Raw genomic sequence first — 15,145 nt, forward strand, 5'->3', positions numbered from 1 at the left:
CCTGGCCCACTTTTATCACAAATGACCCCTACATTCCCCTCTAGGATCTTTGCATGGGCTGCCCTCGTGCCTGAAACTATTTCTCTCCTTACTTCTGCCTCCTAGCTATCAAGATCTCACCTGAACAATAGGTGGTGACCCTGGGCAAGGTAAGGCTCTTGAGGTGGGCTGCTTTACTCTCCAGCTTTCTGTTTTGCCTTTGGAGGTTGGGTTAAATCAAAGGTTCTCCCCCTGAGGTCTGCGAACTTGTTTGTTTTAATAGATATTTTCACATCTAGATGTAATTTAATAGATGTTTTAATAGAAATGTTGATGTCTATTTCAATCGAAACTTCAATGAATTCAATTTCAAGAAAAAAATTTTCAATTAAAAAAACAATCCCATCTCCCCTCAAATTCTACATTTTGCAAGAGATCCTTTTGTTCTTTCCTAATACTGATTATTTCCCTTGAGTTTAGTTGTTTTTTAGTGTCTCTTCTTAGAATGTGAGCTGCTTGAGGGCAGAGTGTAAAGACTTTGCTTTTGCTTGGCCCATAGTTGGTATTTAATAAAGCTTCCTTGTCTGACTGGGTAAAATCTAATTTCTAATGTTTTATAGTCAAACACAATGAAAATATCTTGTACAAATTCTTTCCTTTCCCGGGGCCTCAGTTTCCCCATCTGTAAAAGGAGGGAGTCGAACTAGCTGGCCTCAGAGGTCCCTTCCAGCTCAGGGGTCTGGGGTTCTTTTCCCATCCCGGGGCCCCAGTTTCCCCATCCCGGGGCCTCAGTTTCCCCATCTGTAAAAGAAGGGGATCGGACTAGATGGTCTCAGAGGTCCTTTCCAGCTGTGGTCTGGGGTCCTTTCCCGTTCCGACGCCTCAGTTTCCCTGTAAGGGCCCTTTAAATGGCCTGCGCCACAGCGCATCATTGAGGCCCGGAAGTAATTTCTGTGGATATTAGGACTGCCTTGTAGGTGGGATCCTGTCCATTTTGAGATAGCTTCGTAATGGGTGACTCTCTCCCTGATTGGTTGTGTGTGTGACCTCACAGGCCCTATGTAAGCCCACTGCAGGCAGCAGTCGCGCTCTTTAACCTGGCGTTCTCCACCCTGGCTTCCTAGCCTGGGTGGCCAAGCCGAGATGGGTAGCCAAAAGAGGTAAGGATTTTGGTAGTGAACATGTGGGTCTTCTGACCAGGTGTTCACTCAGGAACCAACAAGTCAGGGCATCAGTCAGGGCATTATGTGAGTAGGTATAATAAAGGCTTTTAAGATTACACGTGGCTGTTCTTGAGTGCACTACCGGTTATTAAGCTATAGATTCAAGAGATTGTGGCCAGAGACCTTTGAAGGACTCAGAGGAGGCGAGCCGGGTAGAGTTCACACTCCAAAGGACAGTGGTCAAAGGTACTCTGGTGGGTCTAGGACAGACTAGTAATTGTAACTGCCAGGAGGGCACATTACATTTCCCCATTTGTAAAAGAAGGCGGTCGGACTAAATGGTCTCAGAGGTCCCTTCCAGCTCTGGGTCTGGGGTCCTTTCCTGTCCCGGGACCTCAGTTTCCCCATTTGTAAAAGAAGGGGGTCGGACTAAATGGTCTCAGAGGTCCCTTCCAGCTCTGGGTCTGGGGTTCTTTTCCCATCCCGGGGTCCCAGTTTCCCCATCCCTAAAAGAAGGGGATGGAACTAGATGGTCTCAGAGGTCCCTTCCAGCTCTGGGTCTGGGGTCCTTTCCCGTCCCGGGACCTCAGTTTCCCCATCCCTAAAAGAAGGGGTCGGACTAGATGGTCTCAGAGGTCCCTTCCAGCTCTGGGTCTGGGGTTCTTTCCCATCCCCGGGTCCCAGTTTCCCCATTTGTAAAAGAAGGGGGTCGGACTAGATGGTCTCAGAGGTCCCTTCCAGCTCTGGGTCTGGGGTCCTTTCCCGTTCCAATGCCTCAGTTTCCCCATTTGTAAAAGAAGGGGGTCGGACTAGATGGTCTCAGAGGTCCCTTCCAGCTCTGGGTCTGGGGTTCTTTCCCGTCCCGGGACCTCAGTTTCCCCATCTGTAAAAGAAGGGGGTCGGACTAGATGGTCTCAGAGGTCCCTTCCAGCTCTGGGTCTGGGGTCCTTTCCCGTTCCAATGCCTCAGTTTCCCCATTTGTAAAAGAAGGGGGTCGGACTAGATGGTCTCAGAGGTCCCTTCCAGCTCTGGGTCTGGGGTTCTTTCCCGTCCCGGGACCTCAGTTTCCCCATTTGTAAAAGAAGGGGGTCGGACTAGATGGTCTCAGAGGTCCCTTCCAGCTCTGGGTCTGGGGTCCTTTCCCGTCCCGGGACCTCAGTTTCCCCATCCCTAAAAGAAGGGGTCGGACTAGATGGTCTCAGAGGTCCCTTCCAGCTCTGGGTCTGGGGTCCTTTTCCCGTCCCGGGACCTCAGTTTCCCCATTTGTAAAAGAAGGGGGTCGGACTAGATGGTCTCAGAGGTCCCTTCCAGCTCTGGGTCTGGGGTTCTTTCCCGTCCCGGGACCTCAGTTTCCCCATCTGTAAAAGAAGGGGTCGGACTAGATGGTCTCAGAGGTCCCTTCCAGCTCTGGGTCTGGGGTTCTTTCCCGTCCCGGGACCTCAGTTTCCCCATCTGTAAAAGAAGGGGGTCGGACTAGATGGTCTCAGAGGTCCCTTCCAGCTCTGGGTCTGGGGTTCTTTCCCGTCCCGGGACCTCAGTTTCCCCATCTGTAAAAGAAGGGGGTCGGACTAGATGGTCTCAGAGGTCCCTTCCAGCTCTGGGTCTGGGGTCCTTTCCCGTCCCGAGGCCTCAGTTTCCCCATCTGTAAAAGAAGGGGGTCGGACTAGATGATCTCAGAGGTCCCTTCCAGCTCTGGGTCTGGGGTCCTTTCCTGTTCCAATGCCTCAGTTTCCCCATCTGTAAAAGAAGGGGGTCGGACTAGATGGTCTCAGAGGTCTTAGCCGGTTCCAAGTCAGAAGGTGGGCGGTTCCCGGAGGACCGGCGGGGAGGGGCGGGGACGAGGGGGTGTGGCGTCCTCAGCTCGCGCCAATTTCAGGCCGGCGTCCCCGAAGGCGGGGACGTTCTCGCGATACTTGGCCGCCCAGCCCGGGGAGTCCCAGTCCGGGCACTCTCTCGTCAGAGCGCGGCTTCGGGCGGCGCAGTGCGCAGGCGCGGCCGGTGGGCCGGCGGGATTCCCGAGGCTACAGCGGCGGCCGCGGCCGCCGCCCGACGCCGCCGTCTGCCGCTCGCCGAGCCGCTCGCCGCGCTCCGAGCGCCATGGCTCCGGCCGCGCTGGGCTCCGAGGCGCGCCTCAGCCTGGCCACCTTCCTGCTGGGCGCGTCGGTGGTGGTGCTGCCGCTGCTCACGCGCTCCGGCCTGCAGGCCCGCACCGGGCTGGCGCTGTACGTGGCGGCGCTGAACGCGCTGCTGCTGCTGCTCTACCGCCCGCCGGCGCGCTACCAGGTGAGCCCCGCCGCGGGGCCGGGCCGGCCGGGGCTCCGCTCCGTGCGGGCGGGGGGCCTCGGCCCGGGGGGCGCGGGACCGGGCACCTCACTGGCGAGGGGTCCCTCCGCTCGGGAGCCGCGGGGCGCCCACGTGGGTCACCTCCGCGCCGGCTGGGGGCGGACTTCGGGGCACCGGGGCGCTAAGGGGAGCGGCGGGGCCGGGGCGCGCGTCTGTCACTCCTCGGGGGAGCTCGCTTGGGGCCGCCGCTGGGAGGAGGGGCTGGGGGCCGCTCCGGGAACCAGGTCCGGGGGACTGACGCGGAAGGGCCGCCTGCTGCAGTCGGGGCTGGGGGCTGGGGGCGCCGGGGAACCCCGGCTGCCATTCCCTTTCCAGCGATGGGGATGGGAGGGTCGGTACAGGAAGTAGCCGTGAAAAGCTCGCCGAGTGAAACCTGGTTTCACTCCGTGTGAGTATGGGGAGCTGTCACTTTGGGGGTCCAGGAAGCCTCCTGCCCCATGGACCTTGGGGGTCTTGTGAGTAATGGGGGCTCCTTGGGCAGGGACAGAGGGTCTTGGACGAGCTGCTCCTGTTCCCAGCTCGGTAGGAAGGACGTGGGCCCAGCCCCGCATGAGTCCTGGGGGCAGTGGGGGAGGCGGTGGTGGGGCAGGCAGAGCCCCCCGTGCAGTTGTGAGAAGCGGAGTTTGGAGGAGCGCGGGGCGGCTGTGGAGGGCTCCGGTTTCGGGTGGGGGCCGCAGGGTGCGGAGGGGCGCCCGGCCTGGGCGCAGCTGTGGAAGTGCGCTCCTGGGTCAGTCCTGAGTATCCCGAGAGCCCCTGGGGAGGATGTGTACAGTTAGAGGAAACAGTTTCTGTGGGGCACGACGGGAGCGGGGATTATAAGGCCCCGGGCTATTTAGCTGAGAGTTTTAGAGGGAGTGCTACATTAGGGGGGTAAGGTGGGTGGTAGAGAGCAGGGATGAGAAAGATTGATGGGGGAGGTCCCTGGGAGGCACTGGGGACAGAACTGGTTAATGGGGATGTGGCTGGCGCTGCCTTGGCGGGTGGAATTAGGCTGCTAATCAGGATAAAGGGAAGCCGGGGATTATGGGTCAGGGGGATTAGTGCCCGAGTGGTGGATGAGGAGAGTCTGGGGCTTCCCTCCCTCAGGAGAGAGTTCATGTGAGACTCCATGCAGTCGGGTGTTGTTGGTGGGGTGCACAGGGGGAGACTGAAGAAATGGATATTAGGGAGAATAAAGGACGTGGGCATGGGTGGGCCATGGAAAGGGAGTGGGGCCTGGGTTTAGGAGGGCCGCAGGCTGTGCTGGAGTGGTGGTGCCAGCGAGGAGGGGACACTGGGCATTAGGGGGTTTAGGGGAGCTGTGTGTGCAGGGTATGTGACAGGGGCATGACGGGCTCCAACATTAGAGCTGGCTGGTGGGAATCACTTGTTCGGTCAAGTTTAACTCTGTGATCCCGGTTGGGGGTTTTCTCGACAACTCATTTTATAGATGGGAAAACTGAGGCAAATGGGGCAAAGCGACTTGCTCAGGGTCACATAGCTTTGAACTCGGGAAGATGAATCTTCTTGCTTGAGGCTCTGACCACTGCCCCATCACCATCATAGTCACTCAGGGATAGGGCCGGAGAGCGGGCGCTGGCATTGGCAGGGGGGCTCAGTGCAGTGGGAGAGGTTGTTAGGGATGCCTGGAGCTGGGCAGTAGTGCCAGACCCTGGGGGAAGGGATGGAGGCTGAGGGAAATTTCCAGTGACCCGGGGATGAGGGCTGGGAAGGATGGGATCGTCGGAGTGAAGGACATGGGGCAATAGTCAGGGCCAGGGTTAGTTGGGGTCAGAGTGGGGGAAGGATTAGGGCAGTTGATAAAAATTGAAACTCAAGGGCTGCAGAATAGAGATAAAGTGAGGGATTCAGGGTGGTTGAAGGTATGGCCACTGGAAGGTTGGGGGTAGGGAGCCTTTGTGGGTGTGAGGCAGTTAGGGGAGGCTGCGGTGACAGGGGGCTTTGAGAAGGGCCAGGACCTTTAGGGGACTGCATTTCTGGTGGGAGTGGATGGAAGATCGTTATGGGAGCAGGGGAGCCCCTTGTGTTCTCCTCCACATTCAGGTCTGGTGGCTGAGGGGGCAGGGGAGGTCTTTGGAGGAAGGCCTGACACCCTCCCCAGCCCGGGAAGTGGGTGTTATTCACAGTTGGTGCTTGTCAGCAGCTGCAGCAGAGGCAGATGTGTGTGGGGTGCAAACATGTGACTTCTTTTATGTAACTGAAGGTGCCCTGCCAAGTTAAAAGGGCCAGTCCCTGCCTTGGCCCCAGAAGCTCGTGCCCTCTGGGGCTCTGCCCTACATCTCAGGGGTAACCTTGGGGAAGTACACGTTCTTTGGTTGTCCTCTCAAAAGATTAGATTCACTAATCCCCTTTACAAAATCCTGAATCGAGGCTGGGGAAAAAAGCTTGTCTTTGAACTGTCTGAATGTCTGTATAAAAGGTATTGCCACATCTGGGTCAGCATTCGCAGGTTTTTGCATTGTGGTGCAGAGTCCTGTGGGGACTGTGAGGTGATAGAGCCTCTCTCTCCCCTCCCTCCCTCTCCTCTTCCTCTCTTTCTCTCCCTCCCTCTCCTTTCCCTCTCCCTCCCTCCCTCCCTTCTCTCCCTCTCTCCCCCTCTCTCATTCAGATAGCCATCCGGGCCTGTTTTCTCGGCTTCGTCTTCGGCTGTGGATTGCTGCTAAGCTTTAGCCAGTCTTCTTGGAATCACTTTGGCTGGTAAGCAATAAAAGATTTGTTTTCCAGTGAGCGGGTGGGGTGGGTGGGTATGGCTGGATCAAGAATTAGAACTAGTGCCTCATTACCCCTTTCACCTCTTGGTCACAGAATTCCATCTCTGACTTTCCGAAGGCTGTTCTGTACTTGTTATCAAGTCATACCTTTCCAGTTTCTGATCAGACTCCTAGGTCTCGGTTATTTGGATGAATCCTTCTCATCTGGCCCTGTTGTTGTCAGGAGACAGGTCTGAATGACCATCTCCTGAAGGTGTCCTTCACCTGTGTGTTCAGTGATGTGTCTCGTCCTGACCCGAATGGGATTCAGAGCAATGACATCGAGGTGAAAGGCTCTGTTTGGATTCATAGGCCTTTTCCATCTCTAATTTCTATTAGGTCACAGCTAGTGCATCCCCCACGGGCCATTGTAGGATTTTCCCCTACAATATGATTTCAGTCCCTTGAGCCTTCTAGTCCCTGACCTGGATTTGAACCAGTGACCTAAAGGTAAAGAGCTTTATATCCTATTATCAGTACTGTGAGCCATCTAAGCCTTCTTTGCTGGAATTATGTTGCAGTTATGTTAACTTTATAATTGACATACATTGTAGCTTTATTTTGTGCTGTTACTCCATTTTCATGCTTTCTCACATGTAATGGCCATTTTTAAGAGGTCTGAACAGCGAACAATACAGTAACCTAATGTTTTATTGTTTACGGAATTGAAAAACCAAGTCCCAGTAAAAATTCTTGCTATACAAAAGAGGAATAATTCTGCAGCCGGTGCTCTGGTGTTGGCTGTGGACCAGGCGACAGCACCCATTTCATAGACTCCATGAACAAGTGAACAGCATCACAACCTAGTTCACTCTAGACTTTGTCATCTATCTCTCCTTCTCTTTTTTCTTTTCTTTCTTTTTTTTTTTAGGTATATGTGCTCCTTATCATTATTCCATTACTCTGAGTATTTAGTGACAGCAGTTAATAATCCCAAAAGTCTCTCCCTGGACTCTTTTCTTCTGAACCATAGTCTGGAGTATACAGTAGCTGCTGTCTCTTCTTGGATAGAGTTCACAGTTGAAAATTACTTTTGGCCAGGTTGGTATGTATACCCTTTCCCCTTGGGTATGGGATTTTAAGGAGAATAGCGTTTGACTTTCTCAGGGGGGGTATAGATAAAATTTTTTTCTCCCTTCATCTAAATCATTTAGGAAGGATGAATCTTTCTGCTGGGTAATATTCCTTGATTTTGAATTCAGGGCAAAATCACTGACTTTTTTTTCTTTGATATCCAGATATGATATTTTATTTAAATCCCCAGCCTTCTTGTAGTTGCAGATCAGCTGCTGTGGATCTTTGAGGCATTCTGGTGAAGCTTAGAGACCGCCCTTTTTCTCAGAGTCATGTTTTCAAAGTGCAAAAATAGAATACATAGAATTACATTAAAAACCAGTTAAATAGAAATAGTTATTTTAAAACTCCCTTAAAAAAACCAAATCCGTTAAACTCTCGTTTCTGTAACATACTCCGATATTGAGTGACATTAAGACTGTGGTTTTGTGAACTACTAAATAAAAGGTTGGTTCTCAAAGTCAAGTTCGGAAGTTGCCTTTTGAGGGCCCTGGCCAAATGTGCTTGATTCATTCCTGCTATTTCCTTCTTTGTTGCAACCATGATCAAAGTAATGGATGATGGGGTTGATGTTCCTGGCAGCTGTGGCACATAACTGCTCCTACAATGGTCAAGCTGATTACTTAGAGGAAATAGAAATTATGTATTGGAGCATTGCCCTTGAATTCCTTGCCTTGTATAGAAGCATTTTATTTTATGTAGATGTATGGACTATCCGATTTAGGAATATTGTGCTGACGTAATTTGGCTGCCGCTATATCATGAGTGTTAACATGTGACCCTGGCCAAATAATTATGTCATCTTTCTGTCTTTGAAAGATGTAATTTCTTGGAGCTGGATTTCAGAGAGGTAAGCTTCCGAGTAAAATAGTCTGATCTTTTTTGTTTTCTCTTGTGTCTTTTATTGCAGAAATGAAGCAGATAGTGTGGCTCAATGTCACAGGGCTGCTTATGGTGGTTTTTGGGGAGTGTCTTCGGAAAGCTGCCATGTTTACAGCTGGTTCTAATTTCAACCATGTTGTTCAGAATGAGAAATCAGAGACACACACTTTAGTGACAAGTGGTGTGTATGCTTGGTTCAGGCATCCCTCTTATGTTGGATGGTTTTACTGGAGTATTGGAACCCAGGTACTGTCTGTAATTGGGAATCCTTCTTTCCTGTACTTTTTTTTTTTTTTTTTTAATCTGATTTTAATTGTAACATGTAACATATACCTGAAGCCAGGAGTCAATAGGGGGTTTAATAGTGTGGTCTCTTCTGCTTGATTAGAGTCTCCCTCCACTCTCTCCTTTGCCTCAATATAGCAGGGTGGTGACCTTTCTTCCTGAAGTTGAAGGCACCAGAATATAAGCTGTGTCTGGTTCCCCCAAGCCAGAAGAACTTTCCATATAGACCCAGCATGTCAGTCCTTTGAGAATAAACATTGCTCCTTGGAAAGAGAGCACTCATCTTGTGGGTGAAGTTTCCCCCTGCAGGAACTCCCAAAGACCTTCCAAATAGTAGAGAGTCTGTATTAGTGAAAGGAGTACCCACAACCACAAAATCAGTGTGCTTTCCCAAAAGGGATGAAATAAGGTGGGTCTCAAATGGATGTTCCCTAAATTTGCAAGTGCCAGGGGAATATGGCTGCTGCTGCTGCTGCCTGTTTCTGCTTTCTTCTATCTTGAACAGTGAGGGGGACAGGTGATCACCAAGGTGCTAGGGAGAGGCTGGCCAAAACCTAGGGAAGGCTTGCCTTGCTAATTCAGCTCTGTCACTGGTTAGCTCATTTAATGAGGTCACACTGACCCTTTGGTCCAATGTGACCTAAATAGCCTCCCTCTATTCCTTGACCATGCATCATTACATTGCTTTTTGGAAGCCATCTCTAAGATGGAAAGGCCATCAAACAGGGCTCAGTAGGGGGAGGTCAGACCTGATCATCCACAGAGAATCTACTCACTCTCCAGATTCTACTTCATTCATTACATAGCATCTTATTGCCCTCAGCTACTTCCTCTGGCTTTGATATTTTCCCATGACAGTATTTGAAATCTTCTGTAGCTGTCAAGTCTTCGAACATCCAAAATTCACACTTGGCTTGATTCCTGAGAATGTGGACATTTCTATCAACTGCTCTGAGATGCTGTGAAAGATGTGCTTAGGGATTAGAGGTGGGGGTGGGATTGGGATGGACACATTTAAGGGAGGAGGAGGAGGAAGCTGTGGCTTTTTATTTTAGTTTACTATTTGGCAACTGGAAGGAGAGTCACAGTATCTGGACATTTATTACTCTAACTCACATTTATATATTTGGGAAGTACTTTTCACATATTATTTCATCTAATTCTTACTCTATGAGGTAGATGGGGAAAGCCTTCCCTGTTTTATATATAGATGTGAGACCTGAGGTTGGTGGGAGGGGAGGAGGCTTTCCCAAAGTCATAAAGCTTGTAATTGTCAGAGCTGGGATTTTTAACTCAAGTCTCTGCCAGTCCTAAATCCAATACTTTCCATTAACCCATCCACCTTCTCCAAGGAGTAGAAGGAGAATGGGAGATCATCTGATATTTCACCCACATCTGTGAGGGAACTGAGCCCCCCAGTGCTCAGTTTTTAATTTCTAAAAGGCTTCTCATAAGTGATAAACAGACAAACCTAGATTCAAATTCAAGGTTATTTAACTAATTGCTAGATTGATCTCAGCTCCTGAAGAACAGTAATAAGGTTCCTGAATAGTCCTCTCTGGCATAAAAAAATGACTAGCACCCAACCCCAACCATCTACTATCATCCAAGAGAGTGACTTGGGGAACTTAATGGAAACTGGATTGATTTAATAGATTCTGAAAACTTTAGAGCTGGAAGGAACCTGAAGAGAGCATTTCATGTAATCATTTGTAAAGTTGGTTTTGTTGATGGGAGGAAGGAGCCACAAAGAAAGGGGAGGAAGGAAAGGGAGAGAGAGAGAGGAGGAAGAGGTAGGGAGAGAATGAGTGAATATGGGTGAGCTGTTTGTGTCCCGAGTTCAGTACTCCTAATTTCCTCTTTTCCTTCCTTAGGTGATGCTCGCTAATCCAGTATGTGGTATTGCATATGCTTTGACAGTCTGGAGATTTTTTAGAGATCGAACAGAAGAAGAGGAAATCTCATTAATTCACTTTTTTGGAGAAGAATATCTAGAATATAAAAAGAAGGTGCCCACAGGCCTACCTTTTATTAAAGGAGTGAAGGTGGAACTCTAATCCAAAGCATGGCATGAAGGGTGACGGTGTCTCTCAGGAGGTGACGCCAGCTCTGGGCACATGAGGAAAGGAGCCACATGAGCTTCTCTGTTAGAAATGGAAGGATTCTCTTAGTCATTTTGTATTTTACCAATTATGCTGTGGAGAAGCACTAAGGGCTGGGCAGTCAGAAGGCCTTAAAATGGGTTCGAGAAGACACAGATCCATACTCATCCCTGCCCATGACAGGTAGGACTTGTAGCTAAAAGCAAACTAGGAGGAAGTGACTCCATCTCCTCTGGTGGTGTTCCTCAGAACAGAACTTGGTGACCAGCTGCTTAGCCTTTCCATGGCCCACCAGGGAGGAGCTGGCTGTGGAAGAATCTGCAACACGGGTGGATTAACTGCTTCCCAATAGTAATGCTATAAAAAGGCAAAAAAGGTGTTGTGGGTGTTTGGTGGGGATGGGGATATAAGTGCTTCTTATTTGCATTAGAAACTGGATTGTCAAAGTTAATTTAACAGGCAAGCTCAGACCTCACTGCTCTGACCTCTTGGTTTCTCTCCTTTTCAAGTGCATGAGCATCGGTACCATGTTGAAAATATTTGCTTATAAGATGCTTTGGCTTTCCCCATTTCTGTAAATTTTTTTTAGCAGCACTGTTATTCACTCATTTTATTTTTTGTTTTAGACTTCACATGTATATTTGGCAGCAAATAGGTGTGGGAACTTAACATTTTAAAATGATTATAGATTGTCTTAAGGTGAGTGAAAACTCTTTAAAATTGAAAATTTTCCCTACCAGGCAAAATATGTAACTAGCAACTTTCCAAATCCAATGACACGGTCCATGACCTTGGTGGGAAAATTTATTTCCTGCTTTTTATTCCTTCCCAAAGGGTGGCGCTTGTGAAAAGTGAGATACTTCCCAGTATCGGGACCTCTTTTCGTTGCTGTCAGAAAGAGGGAGTAGGGAACAGAAAGTTTTCATTGCAGATGTTTTGAAAAGCTCTGCTGGCCATTACTCACCCGTTTAATTGCCTGCCTATTGGCTGTACTTCTTGCATTTCATCCAAAATTTACAATCTAACGCTGTTAACCCCCAGTTCTTGGTGGTTCTCTTTTTCAAATTCCAGCGTGCTTCATGATTTTTGGCATTTGATGATATGTTACTACAAATTTGAGTTCATTTATGAAAATCAATTTTCTAATCCCAACTGGGATCCTTGTCGTTCTTTCCCAATGCAGGGGAAATAATTGGTTTTACAAGTCAGATGTACAAGCTTTAAGAGGTAAAATGCCTATTGGATTCTGGAATCGTTACAGAGTTAGTCTGGGTATGAGATCCTTTAAAGTGACACTAGCTAGCTATGAACGTGAAGGCATCTGGGGCCAGTGGGGAGAGCATTTCTACCACTGATTCACCATGAGGCCTTGCGCAAAGTCAAGTAACCCTTCTGTGCCTAAATCTCCCCATAAGCTTTGTGGGGATAATGACACCTACCTCACAGGGGTGTTGTGAGGATTCATTAGAAAGAATGTCTCTTACACATTTTTAACTCAGATGAATGAGAGAGATGTTGTCTAAGAGAAAACTACAATCCATGCAAAATAGAAAAAATGATTGTGTGTACCCATTATATGCACACACACCTAATATGTATGTTCCAAGCGTCTTAGGTCTTACCAATTTAGAAATGTTACTTATTTCCAGGTTTCATGGCTTCATTTATTTTCTGTTCCTATATACCAAAGAGGCTTTACAAGTTCTTTGATTACTGGTAGGAAAACTTGCTGGTAGGAGAACTGCATGAAAATTGCTAGACTTTCAATTGCTTTAGTTACAAACTTGAGATAAGATTAAGAAAAAGGCACTTGCTGAATTTGTGGTCCTTGGGGTTCTTGGCAGCAGCCCTTTGGCCCTTGATGGTAAAATTATGTGCACTGTTAGTGGCTCCAATTGAGTTAATTCCCACCTTATTCTTCTCCAAACTCAGCTGAGCTGAGAGACCGTCATTTCCCCCCCTCCCTCCCCAGCACATGAGGAAGGATTTTTCTTTGCTTGAATCCAGCAAGGACCAAATCCAGACTTTCATTTCTTTTTTTGAAAGCCACACATTTTGAACTTTAAACAGCTTTTATGGTGGCATGTGCTCTTGGGGTGGAGAGGAGGCAAGTTAATTACTATACCTGTGTTTCGTGGACCAGAAGCCTACAGGTATCAGGGTGTAATTATTTACTCATCCTCTTAGATCCCCAAGTGCATTATCTTCATTTGACCAAGCCCCAATCCCAGGCTACCCTAGACCTCCAGGTCTTCAGGTTGCACTGTGACATTTTGCTGCTATTCAGCTGCCCTGGATACTGTGTTTCACTCTGGTTTATAGAAAAACCTTGTGGCATTCCTATGGGAGCAGGTGAGAAATCAGTCCTACATTAGGGCAGATGTCGGCAATTACTCACAGGGAGAAAACAAAAATATTTGAGGGCAGGATTTGAGTACTTATGACTTCCATCTGATACCATGAGCTTCAGTTTCATTTAAAATATATAAACTTAGCAATAACTGTGTACAGTACAGATAATTAGATGGATAAGTTCACTGCTTCTCTGGCATTCACTTTACACTTGACATCACTAATTCCTTCTAAATAATGAAGTGGCAGGAGATGCTTTTTTATATTTCAAAGTTTTTTAATGGATATATATATATATATATATATGTAATATGTATATATATTCTTATCTAGAAAAGGAGTCCTGTGAAACCCTTAGGCCCAGAGCTGTGCAAAGCAGCATTTCTTTAGCCGGCCTTGCGGTTACTCACAGGACTCTTCAATGAATCAGGTTGGGTTGAGTTTACAGGGAATGAGTAGGACTAGGAGCCAAATCTCTTTTTACAAGGTCAGTAAATGATGACATGAACCTGACTGTTCCTTAGTACAAATTGCTGCTGATGCCGAAAAGGTAGTCAATTTTATTAGTCCTGTCTTTCCCTCCATTTACATAATATTCCTAATTCAGCTAGATTTCTGAATGGGGGGGGAAGTATATATACAAATATATTACTAAACCTATAGGTTATTAATACAAATATCTTTGTTTAAGGCTCAAGGAAACCTTAATCCCAACTCACATAGGCCATCACCTCTCAGTAATGAGTCCAGTCAACCACTGTTCCTCCTTGGCACTTTGTTACTTACTGCCTGGGGTAGTATCTGAGCTCCTATTCTATGTGGCTTTTGTACTAAGTTAGGGATGCTCTAAAAACCTGAGTGTTTCTCCCTTGGGGGAAGCTCATTGTATCATTGTTCTGCTCCTACAAAGGCTTGGTTACTTGGGATGGGCTAGGGACATGGTCCTGTGTGCCTGATTCTTGGAAGCTTGCCCCAGACCCAGGATATATTCAATTAATGGAGTAATTATTCTACTCTTCTTTTTACATGAAGAAAATGTTTATTTAAATATTTTTAAATGAATTTTCTTTCACAGATATTGATTATTTCCAATTCTTAAATAAAATTATTGATTTCAATATTAAGAATGTGTGGAGTTTAAAACACATTTCTCTCAAATTGCCTTGGATGCCAGGATGCTGATCTCTCTCTGTCTTTTTGTCTCTGTCTCTGTCACATACACACACACACACACACACACACACACACACTCACACTCACACACACTATAAGTTTGATGTGTGGAGAGGGGGGAGTATTGGTGACAACCAGGAAATCAGGAAAGGTGGCAGCAGAACTGAAAGTCCAAGAGGCAGAGCGACAACATTCCAGGTTTGGGACCAGCCTGTGCAAGGTCCAATTCTGTTAAGGGAACACGTTGACCTGTTCATCTGGGAGTGGGACATGTATAAAAAAGAGAAATGACAAATGAGATTGAGAGGCTTTAAATGCCAAGCTGGGGAGTTTTACATTTTTCCTTAGAGATCATCTGTAAGGGGCCATGGAGCTTCTTGATCAGAGAATGGTGTGCTTCTGGAAGAGAACCCTGATAGCTGAGTGGAGGATAGAGTGAAAGGGGCTAATGATGGAAGCAAGGAGATAGTGAAGAGGCTATGGCAGCTGTCCAGTGAGAGGTGGTGAGGGCCACAATGAGGGTTAGATGAATGGCTCAGGTGCAAGGTACATTGTAGCAGTGCATTCTGCAGAACCTGAGAAAATGACCAGAAATAGAGATGCTATCCAAATGTTGGCATAGAATAATGAAATCTGGGCAAGTCTTGATTTTGCCCTGCCTGTTTTAGTATTTCTTATCAGACAGGGCTTGAATCCAAAGCCTGCAAGGCTTAGGCTGCTTCTGCTAGGTATTAGTTATGAGACGGTCAAAGTCTCTGGTGGGATGCTGGAAAGTGCACAGGACTGAATTAGATGGGCACCTAGGTTAACATTGCACACCCATATGTATGTGCATCTTAAATAAATGACAACCATTACTGAACCTTTCCAAAATGAGTATTCGAAATATTTCATTTGTTTACTTCTAGATCTTTAATGCAATTAAATAATAAACTCATCTGCTTCTGTAGCCATAGTTACCAAGAAGAGGGATGTTTGACATAAGCTACCTGTTACTCAACAGACAGGAAAATCAGCTTCTGGATGGACCAGTGTGAAATAT

The 15,145-nt window shown here is 47.7% G+C and overlaps 1 protein-coding gene across 1 annotated transcript; it reads left to right on the forward strand.

Annotated features, from left to right (window-relative positions):
* Window positions 1–3,140: 3,140 nt before the first annotated feature.
* ICMT (isoprenylcysteine carboxyl methyltransferase) lies at window positions 3,141–14,048 on the forward strand. The gene is made up of 5 exons (XM_074307799.1): window positions 3,141–3,425; window positions 6,094–6,182; window positions 7,107–7,276; window positions 8,220–8,437; window positions 10,351–14,048. Exons 1-5 carry the CDS (start codon window positions 3,240–3,242, stop codon window positions 10,531–10,533), a joined length of 846 nt encoding a protein of 281 aa, XP_074163900.1. The 5' UTR covers window positions 3,141–3,239; the 3' UTR covers window positions 10,534–14,048.
* Window positions 14,049–15,145: the final 1,097 nt, after the last annotated feature.

The sequence above is a fragment of the Sminthopsis crassicaudata genome, chromosome 3 (genome assembly GCF_048593235.1).
Source record: "Sminthopsis crassicaudata isolate SCR6 chromosome 3, ASM4859323v1, whole genome shotgun sequence".
NCBI lineage: Eukaryota > Metazoa > Chordata > Mammalia > Dasyuromorphia > Dasyuridae > Sminthopsis > Sminthopsis crassicaudata.

What these genes read in the sequence shown, in the direction of transcription:
- ICMT (XM_074307799.1), top strand. Translation starts at nt 3,240, where the DNA reads ATGGCTCCGGCCGCGCTGGGCTCCGAGGCGCGCCTCAGCCTGGCCACC. An exon ending in TGAAAATTACTTTTGGCCAG is followed by an intron (nt 7,277 to 8,219) that starts GTTGGTATGTAT and finishes CTTTTATTGCAG; the next exon opens with AAATGAAGCAGATAGTGTGG. An exon ending in ACTGGAGTATTGGAACCCAG is followed by an intron (nt 8,438 to 10,350) that starts GTACTGTCTGTA and finishes TTCCTTCCTTAG; the next exon opens with GTGATGCTCGCTAATCCAGT.